The following is a 12,728-nucleotide window of genomic DNA, read 5'->3' as shown; positions in this document are numbered from 1 at the left end:
GGTGGGTCCCGCAGGGCACGCTCACCACGTGGATTCCATAGGCCTTGGGGTCAGGCGGACAGGAAGTGAGCGGAGGCCGTGCAGGTGGGGAAGTCCCAAGGGCTCCCAGGACGACTGTCCTGACCCCTGAAATGGAAACTAGCACAGCTGGCTCAGTGTCACGTGTCCCGGGGCAGGTTACAAATCGCTCAGGGGATTGGCAAAGCCATCCAGAAACTCTCGGTTCAAGGGCAGCAGAGAAAGTTGCCCCGGGGAATTCCAGCAGATCATCAGGGGACCAGCACCAGGAAGCAGGAATCCATGGCAAAGGAGGGTCGTGTGCCTACGTGTGAGTGCCCGAGGGACAGTGGAGACCCCACAGGGACTCCCGCGCCTCTCTTTGTAAGGGAGCCCTGGTTCGCTCCTGGTCTGGCTCATCCTGGAGCGCGCAATTAGGCACCTGCTCCAGGCGCCCCAGCGAGGTCTCCGGAGCAGCAAGGGGTTTGGGGGAGGCACACGGGCACTGTGTGTGTCCACTCCAGATCACACGGTGCCCATGACCCCGGGGGCAGAGACGCAGGGACCCTGCCGGCCACGCATGCACCGACTGTCCCCTCCCGCTGCTTTCTCGCGCCTCCCCGGAGTGCTGGACCCTAGGATTTTAAGGGGAGCGACTCCCCTGCCCGCTGCGCGCGCCCAAGTGGAGCAGCCAGCGGAGAATCTCAGCTCGCCAGTCCCCACTAGCCGGCCTGCGGGCCGGAGAGACCCTGAGGGTTCCCTTATCCTCGGACTTCCCGAGTACCGGGTCACAGGCACCGAAGCGGCCAGGTGCGCCAGCCCACAGCCTCTGCGCCGCTCCCACGCGGGGCGCGCTCCCGCCCCTGAAGGGCAGCACCCGGTGGCGGCCAGCTCCCGCCGGTCTGCCCGGTCCGGCCCGGCCCTGCCTGGGCCACGGCGCCCGCTCGGCACCGCCTCCTTTTCTAAACACAGCGGCGGCCCGCCCTCGGCGCCCGGCCGCGCAGTGGCCGTGTAGGCGGCAGGCGCAGCGGAGGCCGGTGCCCAGAGCAGCGCTGCCGGCTCCGAGCGCAGCCAGGACCCAGCCTCAGGTAAGCGGTTCCCGGCCAGCGGCGCCTTCGCTCGAAGGCAGCGCACGGAGCGCTGCGCTGTGGCGGCCTGGCTGGGTGCGAGGAGCTGAGGCAGCCGAGACATGCGGGACCGAGCGCTAAAGCTGCGCGCCTGGGCACCGCGCGCCGCGGTGTGTGCGCCCGCGGTGTGTGCGCCCGCGGTGTGTGCGCCCTGGGCTGCCGCGTGCTCTCGGGCTCCCGGAGCCCGTTTCCCACGAAAGACCCGTGCCTTTCTTTGCCTCGCTCCGCTCCCCAGACTCACCAGGGCTTGGGACTGGACAGAGGTTGCTGATTTGGGAAGTCTTTCGGAAAATCACAGGGAGTGTTGGGCATGGGAATTTGGCATTGGGACGGCGACTTTGGCTTGGAGGAAGTTGAGTTTAGGTTGCTGTTTGGAGCCAGTGTGATTTTCTGTGAGTGGGGTTGTCTGTGTGTCGGTTTGTGGGCGCCCTGCGGGGGCAGGAGTCTGAGACTATTCAACAGTACTCTGGATCGGGTGCTGGGTAGGGGGAGGAGGGGTCAAGAAGTTGCACATCCAGTTTGGGGCTGCTTCTATGCAGTTTTGATGCTGCTTTGGAATTTTCCTTAAGACAATTGGCGACTGCAAAACTGATGATACCAGGAATACAAGGAATTCCTCGTGGTTCTTTGTCGCCAGGAGTCACCCTTATCTCGCAATGAGCAGCAGCGATGAGATGATCCAGAAACAGAATTGCTTTTAAGTTAGTACAATGCCTTCCTTAAGGCTTCCTCGCCGCTGAATTGCATCTTGGTCAAGCTTGGTTTTTCTAAGCTTGGCACGAAATCTTCTTTCCTGTATTTCCTCCTCTCTCCCATTTCCTTCTTATGCTGTTCCGTGTTTTTTTTTTTTTTTTTTTTTTTTTTTTCCTGGAAAAGGACTTCCTAGTGGATCAGCATTTTGCTTTCTCTACCAAAACTGACCCTCCTTCACCATGATTTGGGTGGTCTTTGGCTTAGGGTCTTCACGTGACCAGAACAGAACATATAGCATTTTCTTTCCCGAAGCAGGTGAAAATAGTTGGCTTGACTTTGCCAAGGTCTTCGTGGTGAAAGAGCCCCTGCACTGGGGTGAGCCCGATCAGGGTGATAAGGCCAGCCCTGCACGCCCGGGACGGCTCTCCACCAATTGCTCGCTGGAGTAAATAGATAGTACTCTGGGAGTGTAGGGCCTCGATGATTTTCTGGAAGGTGCTCTCCACCTCGATTCTAGGCACAGCCTTCTTTCAAAGTCAAGCTCTGTCGGCACTGAGTGCTTTGTAACTGGCCATTTGATTGGCTGCTTCTTTTCCCCTGAGTCTAAACCTCATTGTAGAAGTGAATGGGGGCCCCAGAGGCAGGCGGTGCCAAGCCCCCCTGCCTCTGCGTGCTGCCCACCCAAAGACAGGGTTGCCCCTGACCTGGTCTCCCAGACTCTCAGGGCTCACCTGAGGTCCACGCAGCTGGACCATGGGTGGGTGCCGCGGGAGAACCGAGTACCATCTGACCGGTCCCCGAACCACTTTCCCATCCTGCTGAAACTGTTGAACTTGAACTTCTGTGCCATGGCATCCTTAAAAAAGCACATGAAATGCAGAGCTGCCCAAGCTTAACACAGGAAATGGAAAATTAGTTATTGAGCAGAAATATGCAGAGTTGGGAGTGCTCAGTGCAGCTGGGATGAAGTGGGAGGCAGCTGGAGATCGGCGAGAGCCCTGCGGTCCTGCCTTGGCTTGCCCTTGCCCTTGGTTTGCGTCTTCACCTGGGGGAGTGAAGGTGTAAGGCCCAGAACAGGAAGTGCCACATCCAGTTATTTTATTGTTTTTAAAGATACTCTCCTCTCTGATGCATGGTCCCTCCTCTTTTCCGAATCTCTGCATAAAATTACACATTCAGGAGTTCCTGATAGCCACTTCTTCTGAGTCACAGCCCTGTTTGTTTTTCTGTAGGGCATCGGCTGCACAAAACGCTACCACATATGATTTCCTCCTGGCGTGGTTTCCGACAGGCAGCAAAAGAGCGGCCCGGGGCCGGCGCACCTGTGCCCACTCTAATTCAGTGTCTGGTCGTGTTTGCAGAGCTGCTGATCTGGCCCAGAGAAGGAAGCTCAGCACGCCCGGCGCGGGGGCCTCTCCTGGCCATGTCTCCAGAGGCCGCCACCGAGCAGGACAGGGAGCGGGGCAGGCGTGTCAGCAGGATCATCTTCTTCCTCTTTGTCTTCGGCGCCGTCCTCCTGTGCGTGGGAGTCCTGCTCTCCATCTTCGGGTTCCAGGCGTGCCAATACGAGACCGTCTCAGACTGCAGCTTGGTACTGAAGATCGCCGGCCCCTCGTGCGCCGTCATGGGCCTTGGAGCTGTGATCCTGGCCCGCTCCCGGGCCCGACTTCAGCTGCTGGAGGGGCAGCGGCGAGGCAGCCAGGCCGATCCGGACCAAGCGTTCATCTGCGGAGAGAGCCGCCAGTTTGCCCAGTGCCTCATCTTCGGGTTTCTCTTCTTGACGAGCGGCATGCTCATCAGTGTGCTGGGCATTTGGGTGCCTGGGTGCGGCATGAACTGGGTGCAGGACTCGCTGAATGAGACAGACTCAGCGGGCGCGGGGCCCCCGATCTGCGGATTTCTTTCCCTGCAGATCATGGGGCCCTTGATTGTGCTCGTGGGACTGTGTTTCTTTGTCATCGCCCACGTTAAGAAGAGGAACAACCTGAATGTGAGCCAAGAGGCCCCTGAAAGTGAAGAGGGACAGGCCCAGAGCATGGAGCCTGTCCCGGTCACAGTAGGTGAGTGGCTGTCATTCGCAGCCCTGCTTGTATCACCTGGTCGCAGCCGCTTCCCTCTCGCACACATGCGCATGCGTGCCAGTGCACCCGTGCGCCTTGCCGCTGTTGTAGCAGGCCCCACAAAGAATTCGCACGCATGCCATTTGCTCGTAGTGACTGTACTATTTAGCAGAAGCATTGGAATATTTAGTGTGACTTTGGCTGAGGTCACAAAGTGAACTAAGAGGAAAGGGAGCAGAGCCGTGAGGACAGCCTTGGGTCTTCTTTTTTATTTTTAGATGTATTTATTTATTTGAAAGGCAGAGCAACAGAGAGGGAGAAACACACGCATACAGAGATCTTCCATTAGCTGTTTCACTTCCCAGATGGCCACACCAGTGGGGTCTCGGCCAGGGTGAAGGCAGGAGCCAGGAAAGCAATCCCATGTGGGTGCAGGGACCCAAGCACCTGGGCCATCCTCCGCTACTTTCCCCGGGTGCATTAGCAGGGAGCTGGATGGGAAGTGGAGCCACAGAGCATGAATCAGTGCTCCCATGGGAGACACTGGGTTGTAACCCGCTGCACCATGATGCCGGCCCCAGCCTCGGAGCCTTCTGTCACCTTGGGGACCCTGTGCCCCCCATTATACTCCCAGGCAAGCCACTGAGCACTTAGCTGTGGGCCACTAGGGCTGTCCTTCCCAGCCGGCACAGCCTGGCTGTCCTTGGTCAGTCCTTAACTTCTCCTGCCTTAGCATTGCATTTCTTTTTTTTTTTTTGAAAGATTATATATATATATATATTTTTTTTTACAGGCAGAGTGGACAGTGAGAGAGAGACAGAGAGAAAGGTCTTCCTTTGCTGTTGGTTCACCCTTCAATGGCCGCTGCGGCTGGCGCGTTGCGGCCGGCGCACCGCGCTGATCTGAAGCCAGGAGCCAGGTGCTTCTCCTGGTCTCCCATGGGGTGCAGGGCCCAAGCACTTGGGCCATCCTCCACTGCACTGCTGGCCCACAGCAGAGAGCTGGCCTGGAAGAGGGGCAACCGGGACAGAATCCGGCGCCCCGACTGGGACTAGAACCCGGTGTGCCGGCGCTGCTAGGCGGAGGATTAACCTATTGAGCCGCAGCGCCGGCCTTGAAAGATACATTTCTTTTATTTGAAAGGCAGAGTTACAGAGAGGCAGAGGCAGGGAGAGAGAGAGAGAAAGAGAGAGAGAGAGAGAGATCTTCCATCCACTGGTTCACTCCTCAAATGGCTGCAGTGGTCAGAACTGAGCCTATCTGAAGCCAGGAGCCAGGAGCCTCCTCCAGGTCTCCCACGCTGGTGCAGGGGCCAAGGACTTGGGCCATCCTCCACTGCTTTCCCAGGCCATAGCAGAGAGCTGGATCAGAAGTGGAGCAGGCAGGACTTGAACTGGTGTCCATATGGGATGTGGACACTGCAGGCGGTAGCTTTACCCGCTATGCCACAGTGCCAGCTCTGGAGCATTGCATTTCTAAGAGTCCCTCCAGCCCGCATGTTCTAGAATTCTCTATCCCACACCTCTTGGGCTGCAGACATTGTTTGTGGGGGAGGGGATCTGGGCAGTGTTTTCTGCCCTGTTCTTCATTTTGTGTAACTTCATCCTTGGCTGCAGGGCTGGGTAAGGTCTGGGAGCAGTGGCGCAGACTGAGATGAAATGTGACACCGCCTGTCACCCCGGTCTCCCAGGGAATGCCTCTGCAGGACAGCAAGGATACCATTTCCCAGGGTCACTCCTGCAGAGCCCCAACGCCAGCTTTTCCCAAGGGAAAGTCCCCACTGGCTGCTGGTTGGCAAGTCAGGGCAGAGAGCGTGCAGGGGCCAGCAGAGGAGTGGGACAGTGCTGGGTTTCTCGTGTCCCGGGCTGCAGGCCTCGCGGGTCGCCCGCCGTGTGCCGAGCTGGCGTTGATGCTCCCGGTTTAGGTGTGGAGGCACTCATGTATTTCTGTGTGAATGACGAGTAATAGCTAACGCTTAGGTGGCAGCTATGCAGGTGTTTCCACACGCGCTGTGAAGAGGCCCACGTGAGACATTCACTCAGGAAGGCAGATACACTCACTGTCTCCATGTCACATATGAAGAAACCGAAGCACAGAAATACCCAGGAACGTGCCCACGGTGACAAACGGGCAAGCAGCAGGCAGAGCAGAGCCCGATCCTGGTGGGTGGGAATACTCGGAGGCCGGCCCTTGCGTGGCGCCTCCCCAGGGCGCATGGCGTCATTGCGTTTCATCCCTGGCCGAGTGTTGTTCTGCCAGCAAAGGGCTCCTGAAGCTTACAGGTGCTCTCAGCCCTCTTGGCACACACAGCGGGGTCCTCGCAAATGCATGCATTGGCTGCTCCCGACCTTCCACCTGGTTGGGAGCATTTGCAGGTGTGCTCTTTGGGTTTATCAGCAGGGGAGTTCTGGAATCGGGGTGGAGGCAGGGAGCCCAGTGCTGCTGCTCCTGGGCACTGCACAGTTGACAAAGTCTTCCACTTCACTCTCGCGGCCTCGTAACCTGGGAAACGCTAGCATCTAAACTCTTTGAGTTCCTCTCTTTTGACCCTTGGTCTGTTTTTAGAGGCCAGGAGTGGGCATAGGTGCAGTGTTGGGTCCTGGATGCGAGCAGGTGCAAGAGGCAGCCCTCCCTGCCTCCAGAAAGGTACCTGTCAGCTCCCAGAGGACTGCAGGTGCTGGAGGCAGTCCCTAGGGGAGAGGCCGGGGTGGGGGGCAGGGAGCAGGTGGCAAGGCGTGGGAGGCCCAGCAGATTGGGCAGAGGGGTGGACGCCCTTGGAGATAACAGGGTCACTCTGAGCATTTCCGTGTTTGCTTGTGACAGGTGATGGCCTGCCCTGTGGCTTGCTTTGCAGCGCCTTGACTCCATGTGTAATTAGGGCTGCACTCAACCTCAATTCCTCCAGCTTACCCAGACCTTCTAAAAAAATTCAGTGAGAATCCCCAAACAACCCTTAACGCTTGGCCAAGTTGAGATTTGCAAGATACATGTTAAGCCCTAGCTGCCTTCTTGCAGAGAGAGAGAGAGAGAGATGGAGTGAAGGCCTGTTCTGGAAGAGGAAGTGATTGAGGTGTCAGGGGCAGAGAGGACCCCTGGCCAGGCTGCCAGCTGGGAGTGTTTCTCCATCATGCACCTTCATGCCCTGGCTGGTACGGTGTGCGGGGAACACCTTCGCTTTTGTGTGCCCGCGGTGGGTGTGCACTGGACTCTGTGATGCCAAAACTGTTGGGCACGGGTCATCTGCCCAGGCCTCCTATCTGAGGCCGAGGGGATGGTCAGAGAACTTGTCCAGGGCTATGCCGGGTTGGCGATAGGCAAATGGAAGCCCTGTAGCTATAAAGAAGCCTGTGCCAGCCTAGGCAAGCATCAGATCTGGTGTCCCAGCGAATGTCTCCTCCCTGCAGGGATGTGGAGTCCTGCGCCCTCCTGTGTCTTTCCTGGGCTGTAGTTTGGTGTTGCCACTTTAACACAGGGCTTGCTGAGACCCACAGTAGTGGTGCACTGCTTTTCCAGAATGTTCCAGGAAACCTGTGTGGTACAATGCATGGGAATTCCTGTGGGTTACAACCAGAGAGCAAATTGGTGCTTGTATCTGCTCACTTAGCTTCTCCTCCTCAAAGCATGGGGCTGTGTTCTGCAGTGAACAGTAGCCATAGAAGTTCAAAATCAAGCTCTTCTTTTTACTAATGCATCTTTTTTTTAATATTGTAATATATTTTCGTTTCATTTGAAAGGCAGAGAGAGAGAGAGAGACTGTGGTTCACTCCCCAAATGCCTGCAACAACTGAGCTTGGCCAGGCCAAAATCAGAAGCCAGAACTCAGCCTGGGTCTTCCACATGGGTGGTGGGAGACCAAACACTTGCACCATCGCCTGGTGCTTCCCAGGGTGCATTGGCAGGAAGCTGGATTGGAAGCAGAGACTGGACTCTAAGGAAACACTCCAGTGTGGAGTGTCCCAAGGGCACTGCACCCAATACGTACCCCCACCCCCCCCCAAAAAAAAACCAAACTTCTTGGAGTCTGACCTTCATCTCCACAGGCTGTGTGACTTTTTGATAGATTAACAGTAACAGGCTGTTCCATGGCTCAAATGACATTTGACTTTCCCCAACAGCTGACTTTTTCTGAAAGTTGATTTAGTTATCTGAAAGGCAAGGTGACAGTGAGAGACGGAGAGGGAGTGGCAGAGAGAGAGAAATCTTTCATTCACTTCTGTTCCCTAAATGGCCAACACCAGTAGCCAGGAACTCTATCTGCGTCTCCTATGTGGGTGGCAGGGGCCCAAATACTTGGGCCATCCTCTGCTGCTCTCCCAGGTGCACCAGCAGAGAGCTGGACTGGAAGTGGCGCAGCCGGGACTCGAACTGGCGCTCATGTGGGATGTGCTGCAGCTTAACCGGCTAAGCCACCACGCTGGCCTCTAGGCCCACGTTTCCATTCTGGGGCTTGTAGCAGGCATCTGACTCAAACATAGAGCTTGTTTCTTTTGCTCCTCTTAACTTGCACCTGTGTGTCGCCCATCAGTCTCCAAGCGCGCTGCTTTGTGTCCGCAGGTGATTCGGTGATAATATTCCCGCCGCCGCCGCCGCCTTACTTCCCCGGCTCCTCCACAGCAGCAGACACGCCAGCTCCTGGTGCCGGCGCTGTGCTTCCGGGGGAGAACCCGCCTCCGTACTACAGTATTTTCAACCCTGGGTAAGCTTCTGCGTTTGCGCTTCCGGCCTGTGCATGGTTCCAGGCCACGGTAGGAGGGCCGGCCTCAATGCCCTAGTGGGGTGAGGTGATGGAAGTGTGAGGCCGGGCACCTTGGTAGAATCCTAGTGGGGTGTGGCGCCCTCTGCAACCCCAGGTGTACCCTGGTGCCTCTCTGCTTTGCACTGGGAGGCCGTGGGCGTGGCCCTGGGGCTCCCTAGAGGATCTGGAAGGATTCCCCAGTTCTGGTGGCCATGCCTGGGGGACATAGGCTGTGCCCTGTCCTGACCCGGACCAGCCCTTGGCACCCTCTCGGTGGGACTGACTCAGAGAGGAAGGCACTGGTAGCAGCCCCATTCGACAGATGAGGCCACTGAGGCACAGACAGCTTAAATAACTTGCCCAAGATCCCCCAGCTGAAAAACAGTAGCGTGGAGTGCAGATGTCGGTCAGTGGTTGGAGCTCACTCTGCTGACCAGTATGACTTCCCTCTTCCCTTCCATGTTGGGGGTTAGTGTTTAATTTTCTTTCTTTTTTCAAAAAAGAGGAGTATTATTGTAAAGGCAGAGTGCCAGAGAGAGAGAGAGAGAGAGAGCAAGAGAAAGAAAGGGAGATCTTCCATCCTCTGGTTCACTCCCCAAGTGGCCGCAATGGCAGGGACTGGGCCAGTCCAAAGCCAGGAGCCAGGAACTCTATCCGGGTCTCAGGCCCCAAATACTGGAACCAGCATCTGCTGCCTCCAGGGTGCTTTAGCGGGGAGCTGCATTTGAAGCGGAGTAGCTGGGACTCAAACCCGTGGTGGACCAACCCAGGGTACCAGTGTCCAAGCAGCAGTTCAACCCGCTCCATCACAACATCCAGCCCTCCGGCTTTCAGTTTCTATTTGCATAAGTTTGTCTACCTCATGTTAGCTGCCTCAGAAGGAGAAATCACAGAGATTGTAACTCTGTCTCTGTGTGTGTGGCTTCTGTGCAGAAGTATCCGATGTCTTCAATGACAAGGGAATGACAATGAAAGTGACGTTGTCACTGTTCCAGTCTGCTCTAAGAAAAGTAAAGGAAAGGCATCCAAACAGGTGTATGAAGGTAGAATGTGAAGACCTTACTCCTGAGATGCATGCATTGAGCATCTTTTCTCTCTTTTTTTGCAGGACCCCAGCACCTGAGAGCCAGGGGGAGCCCTCGGACAGAGACTGTGGATTCGTGTATACTATTTCTGGGACTGATTCGTCCCCGGAGGTCTCACATACTCCATACCTTCCATATGAATTACCTCCTAGATATGAAGAAAAAGACAGCAGTGCCCCTGCCTCTGAGTCTACCCCACCATGAGCTGTGGACCCCAGTTCCGTTTTATATATACTGTGCCATTATTTTATTTAATTTGTTTTTTAATAAAAAATGCAATAGCATTGACTATGCTCTGATTTTTATGGTACAGCATCAAGCATAAGCAAATCTTCCCTGTTAGCTGCCGGCTGCTAGTGCTTCAGCCCATGGGAGAGGCACGGTGCGCATGGCCAGGCACGCAACAAGGTTCCTCAATGATACCTGCAACCCTGGGACGTAGGAGGGATTGTGTTTATTGCTGGCTAAACAAAGGCTCAGAGAGGCTAATTAACTTCATCCAGCTCACGTGGCTGCTATGGTGAGGTTGGGTTTTGAACCTATGTGGCCGGCTTCGGAAAGCGCCCCCTATCTGTACCCTGTGGGGTCAGCTTGGCCAGAAGCGCCCATTGGTGCTCAACATGGTTCTCTCTGCCCCTGCTGTTAGTTGCTTCTGGAATTGAGAAATGAGATTGCTCCCCTAACTTTTATAGGATTTCTCCTCTCTTCCCTCCCTACTTCCCACCTCCTTCCTCTTCTTCCCATTCCTCCTTTTCCTTCGTCCCTGTTGATAGCACAGAGTCTCCTTTGGATGGAAGCTTCTTGGGGTTTTTGGGCCAGGAGAGCCCTCCCGAGGGCCAGGAGAGACTTGACTCTGTGCAGTAACATGCTGGTGAGCGTGGTCTGAGTCACTGGCTTTTAGTCATGTGAACAACACTGCTAAGTGAAAGTTTATATAGCTGGGTACAGTAACATGTGTTTATTTAATTCCAGATATAAACCTTAAGCAATAATAACTATTAAAATTTCTCTAGGAATTTTTATGATTTTTTATTTTAAAGTTTGCTTGCTTTCTTTTTGCAAAACTCAAGAGTGGCAAAGAGAGAGAGAGAGAGAGATCGATCTTCCATCTGCTGGTCCATTCCCCCAAATATCTGCAGCAGCCAGGATCCAGGAACTCCCTCGGGGTCTCCCTCGTAGGTGGCAGGGACTCAAGCACGTGAGCCCTCATCTGCTGCCTCCCAGGGTGCGCATTAGCGGGGAGCTGGATCAGAAGCAGGGGCAGGCCTCCATCCCAGGCGCTCTGATACGAATGCAGGTTTAAGCCTCTATGCCTCTCAGGAACTGAGTTTTACAATATGAAACCTGAAGTCATGTCTTTTTTTTTTTTAAAAGATTGATTTATTTATTTGAAAATCAGAGTTACACACACACACACACACACAGCTCTTCCATCCACTGGTTCACTCCCCAGCTAGCCACAATGGCCGGAACTGCTCTGATCCAAAGCCAGGAGCCAGGAGCTTCTTCCGGGTCACCCATGTGTGTGCAGGGGCCCAAGGACTTGGACCATCTTCTACTACTTTCTCAGGCCATAGCAGAGAGCTGGATCAGAAGTGGGACAGTTGGGACTCGAACTGGTGCCCATATGGGATGCTGACACTACAGGTGGCAGCTTTACCTGCTGCTCCACAGAGCCGGTTCCCCGCTTTTTTTTGGTAACAAACTTGGATGTAGCTAAGATGTGAACTTTTTTGTGACCGTTGCACAAGCCACACTCCCTGTAACGATCCGCACTGCCCAGTATTGACGGGCCTGGAAGCAGAAGCAAAGGGCACGCCTGCTGTGCCAGGTCAGCTGCTGCTGTGGCTTCCAGGAGCAGCCACTACGGTGACTCAGGGCAGGCGGGCTGCACGGATCTGCTTCTAAATTGGACACTCACTGGACTGTGCTGCTCTGAGACTTCTTCTTTTCTCCCCCAGGAAGGTTAATTATTCACATTTGAAAATCAGAGCAAAGGGTAGGTTTCACCACTTCCTTCTCCTGTTACTTATTTAAAGTGATTAAGCTGGAACTTCTAGGTAGGATTTTTTTTTTAGATTTATTTTATGTATATGAAAGGCAAAGTGGCAGAGAGGGAGGGACAGAGAGAGAATCTTCCATGTTCTTGTTCACTCTGCCACACGGATGGGGCAGGCTAAAGCCAGGAGTTTCAGCCGGGTCTCCCACATGGGTGGCAGGGGCCCACGTACTTGGGCCATCGTTGCTGCTTTCCAGGCGTGTTAGCAGGGAGCTGGATGGGAAGCGGAGCAGCCAGGACTCGAACTGGAGCTCCAATATGGGATGCTGCTGTTCCAAGTGGCTGTTCAACCTGCTGTGCTACAGTGCCAGGCCCTGGAAGTCGTTTAAACACTGGTTCTCACGAGTGGAAGCTGGGGTTAGTCTCTGGGAATCCCGTCTGCCTATGTTGATAAATGTCACCAGGCAGTTAGAAGTACTTCTAACCTCCTAGCGGGGGAAGTCTCTTCCACCTCCACAGCCCTTTGTGGGAGTGAGCAAACGGGGCAGAAGTCAGAGGCCTTGTGGTGCCGAAATCGCCAGCACCTGAGCTGGGGCGAGGTCCTGAACCCACCAGCTGGACGCGACTCGTGCTTTTCTTAGATGGGTTAAGCTTCTATTTTTTTTTTTTTTGACAGGCAGAGTGGACAGTGAGAGAGAGAGACAGAGAAAAAGGTCTTCCTTTGCCATTGGTTCACCCTCCAATGGCCGCTGTGGCCGGCGCGCTGCGGCCGGCGCACCGCGCTGATCCGATGGCAGGAGCCAGGAGCCAGGTGCTTTTCCTGATCTCCCATGGGGTGCAGGGCCCAAGCACTTGGGCCATCCTCCACTGCACTCCCTGGCCACAGCAGAGAGCTGGCCTGGAAGAGGGGCAACCGGGACAGAATCCAGCGCCCCGACCGGGACTAGAACCTGGTGTGCCGGCGCCGCTAGGCGGAGGATTAGCCTAGTGAGCCGCGGCGCTGGCCCTAGCTTCTATTTTAATTGAAGTGAC

General features: G+C 55.4%; 1 protein-coding gene across 2 annotated transcripts; it reads left to right on the top strand.

The window, feature by feature from the left end:
- Nucleotides 1-188: 188 nt before the first annotated feature.
- Nucleotides 189-9,981, top strand: TMEM171 (transmembrane protein 171). 2 transcript variants are annotated; one of them, XM_008274535.5, is made up of 4 exons: nucleotides 189-328; nucleotides 3,179-3,877; nucleotides 8,432-8,573; nucleotides 9,721-9,981. In XM_008274535.5, the coding sequence occupies exons 2-4, from the start codon at nucleotides 3,241-3,243 to the stop codon at nucleotides 9,899-9,901; spliced, it is 960 nt and encodes a 319-aa protein (XP_008272757.3). In that variant the 5' UTR covers nucleotides 189-328; nucleotides 3,179-3,240; the 3' UTR covers nucleotides 9,902-9,981. The 2 variants fall into 2 exon arrangements, with proteins under 2 accessions (XP_008272757.3, XP_008272756.3); XM_008274534.5 differs by lacking the exon at nucleotides 189-328 and adding an exon at nucleotides 951-1,085.
- Nucleotides 9,982-12,728: the final 2,747 nt, after the last annotated feature.

The sequence above is a fragment of the Oryctolagus cuniculus genome, chromosome 14 (genome assembly GCF_051225735.1).
Source record: "Oryctolagus cuniculus isolate XC-2025 breed Fujian yellow rabbit chromosome 14, ASM5122573v1, whole genome shotgun sequence".
Lineage (NCBI taxonomy): Eukaryota > Metazoa > Chordata > Mammalia > Lagomorpha > Leporidae > Oryctolagus > Oryctolagus cuniculus.
The sequence above is the reverse complement of the archived record's forward strand: the minus strand, read 5'-3'. Positions and strand labels throughout refer to the sequence as shown.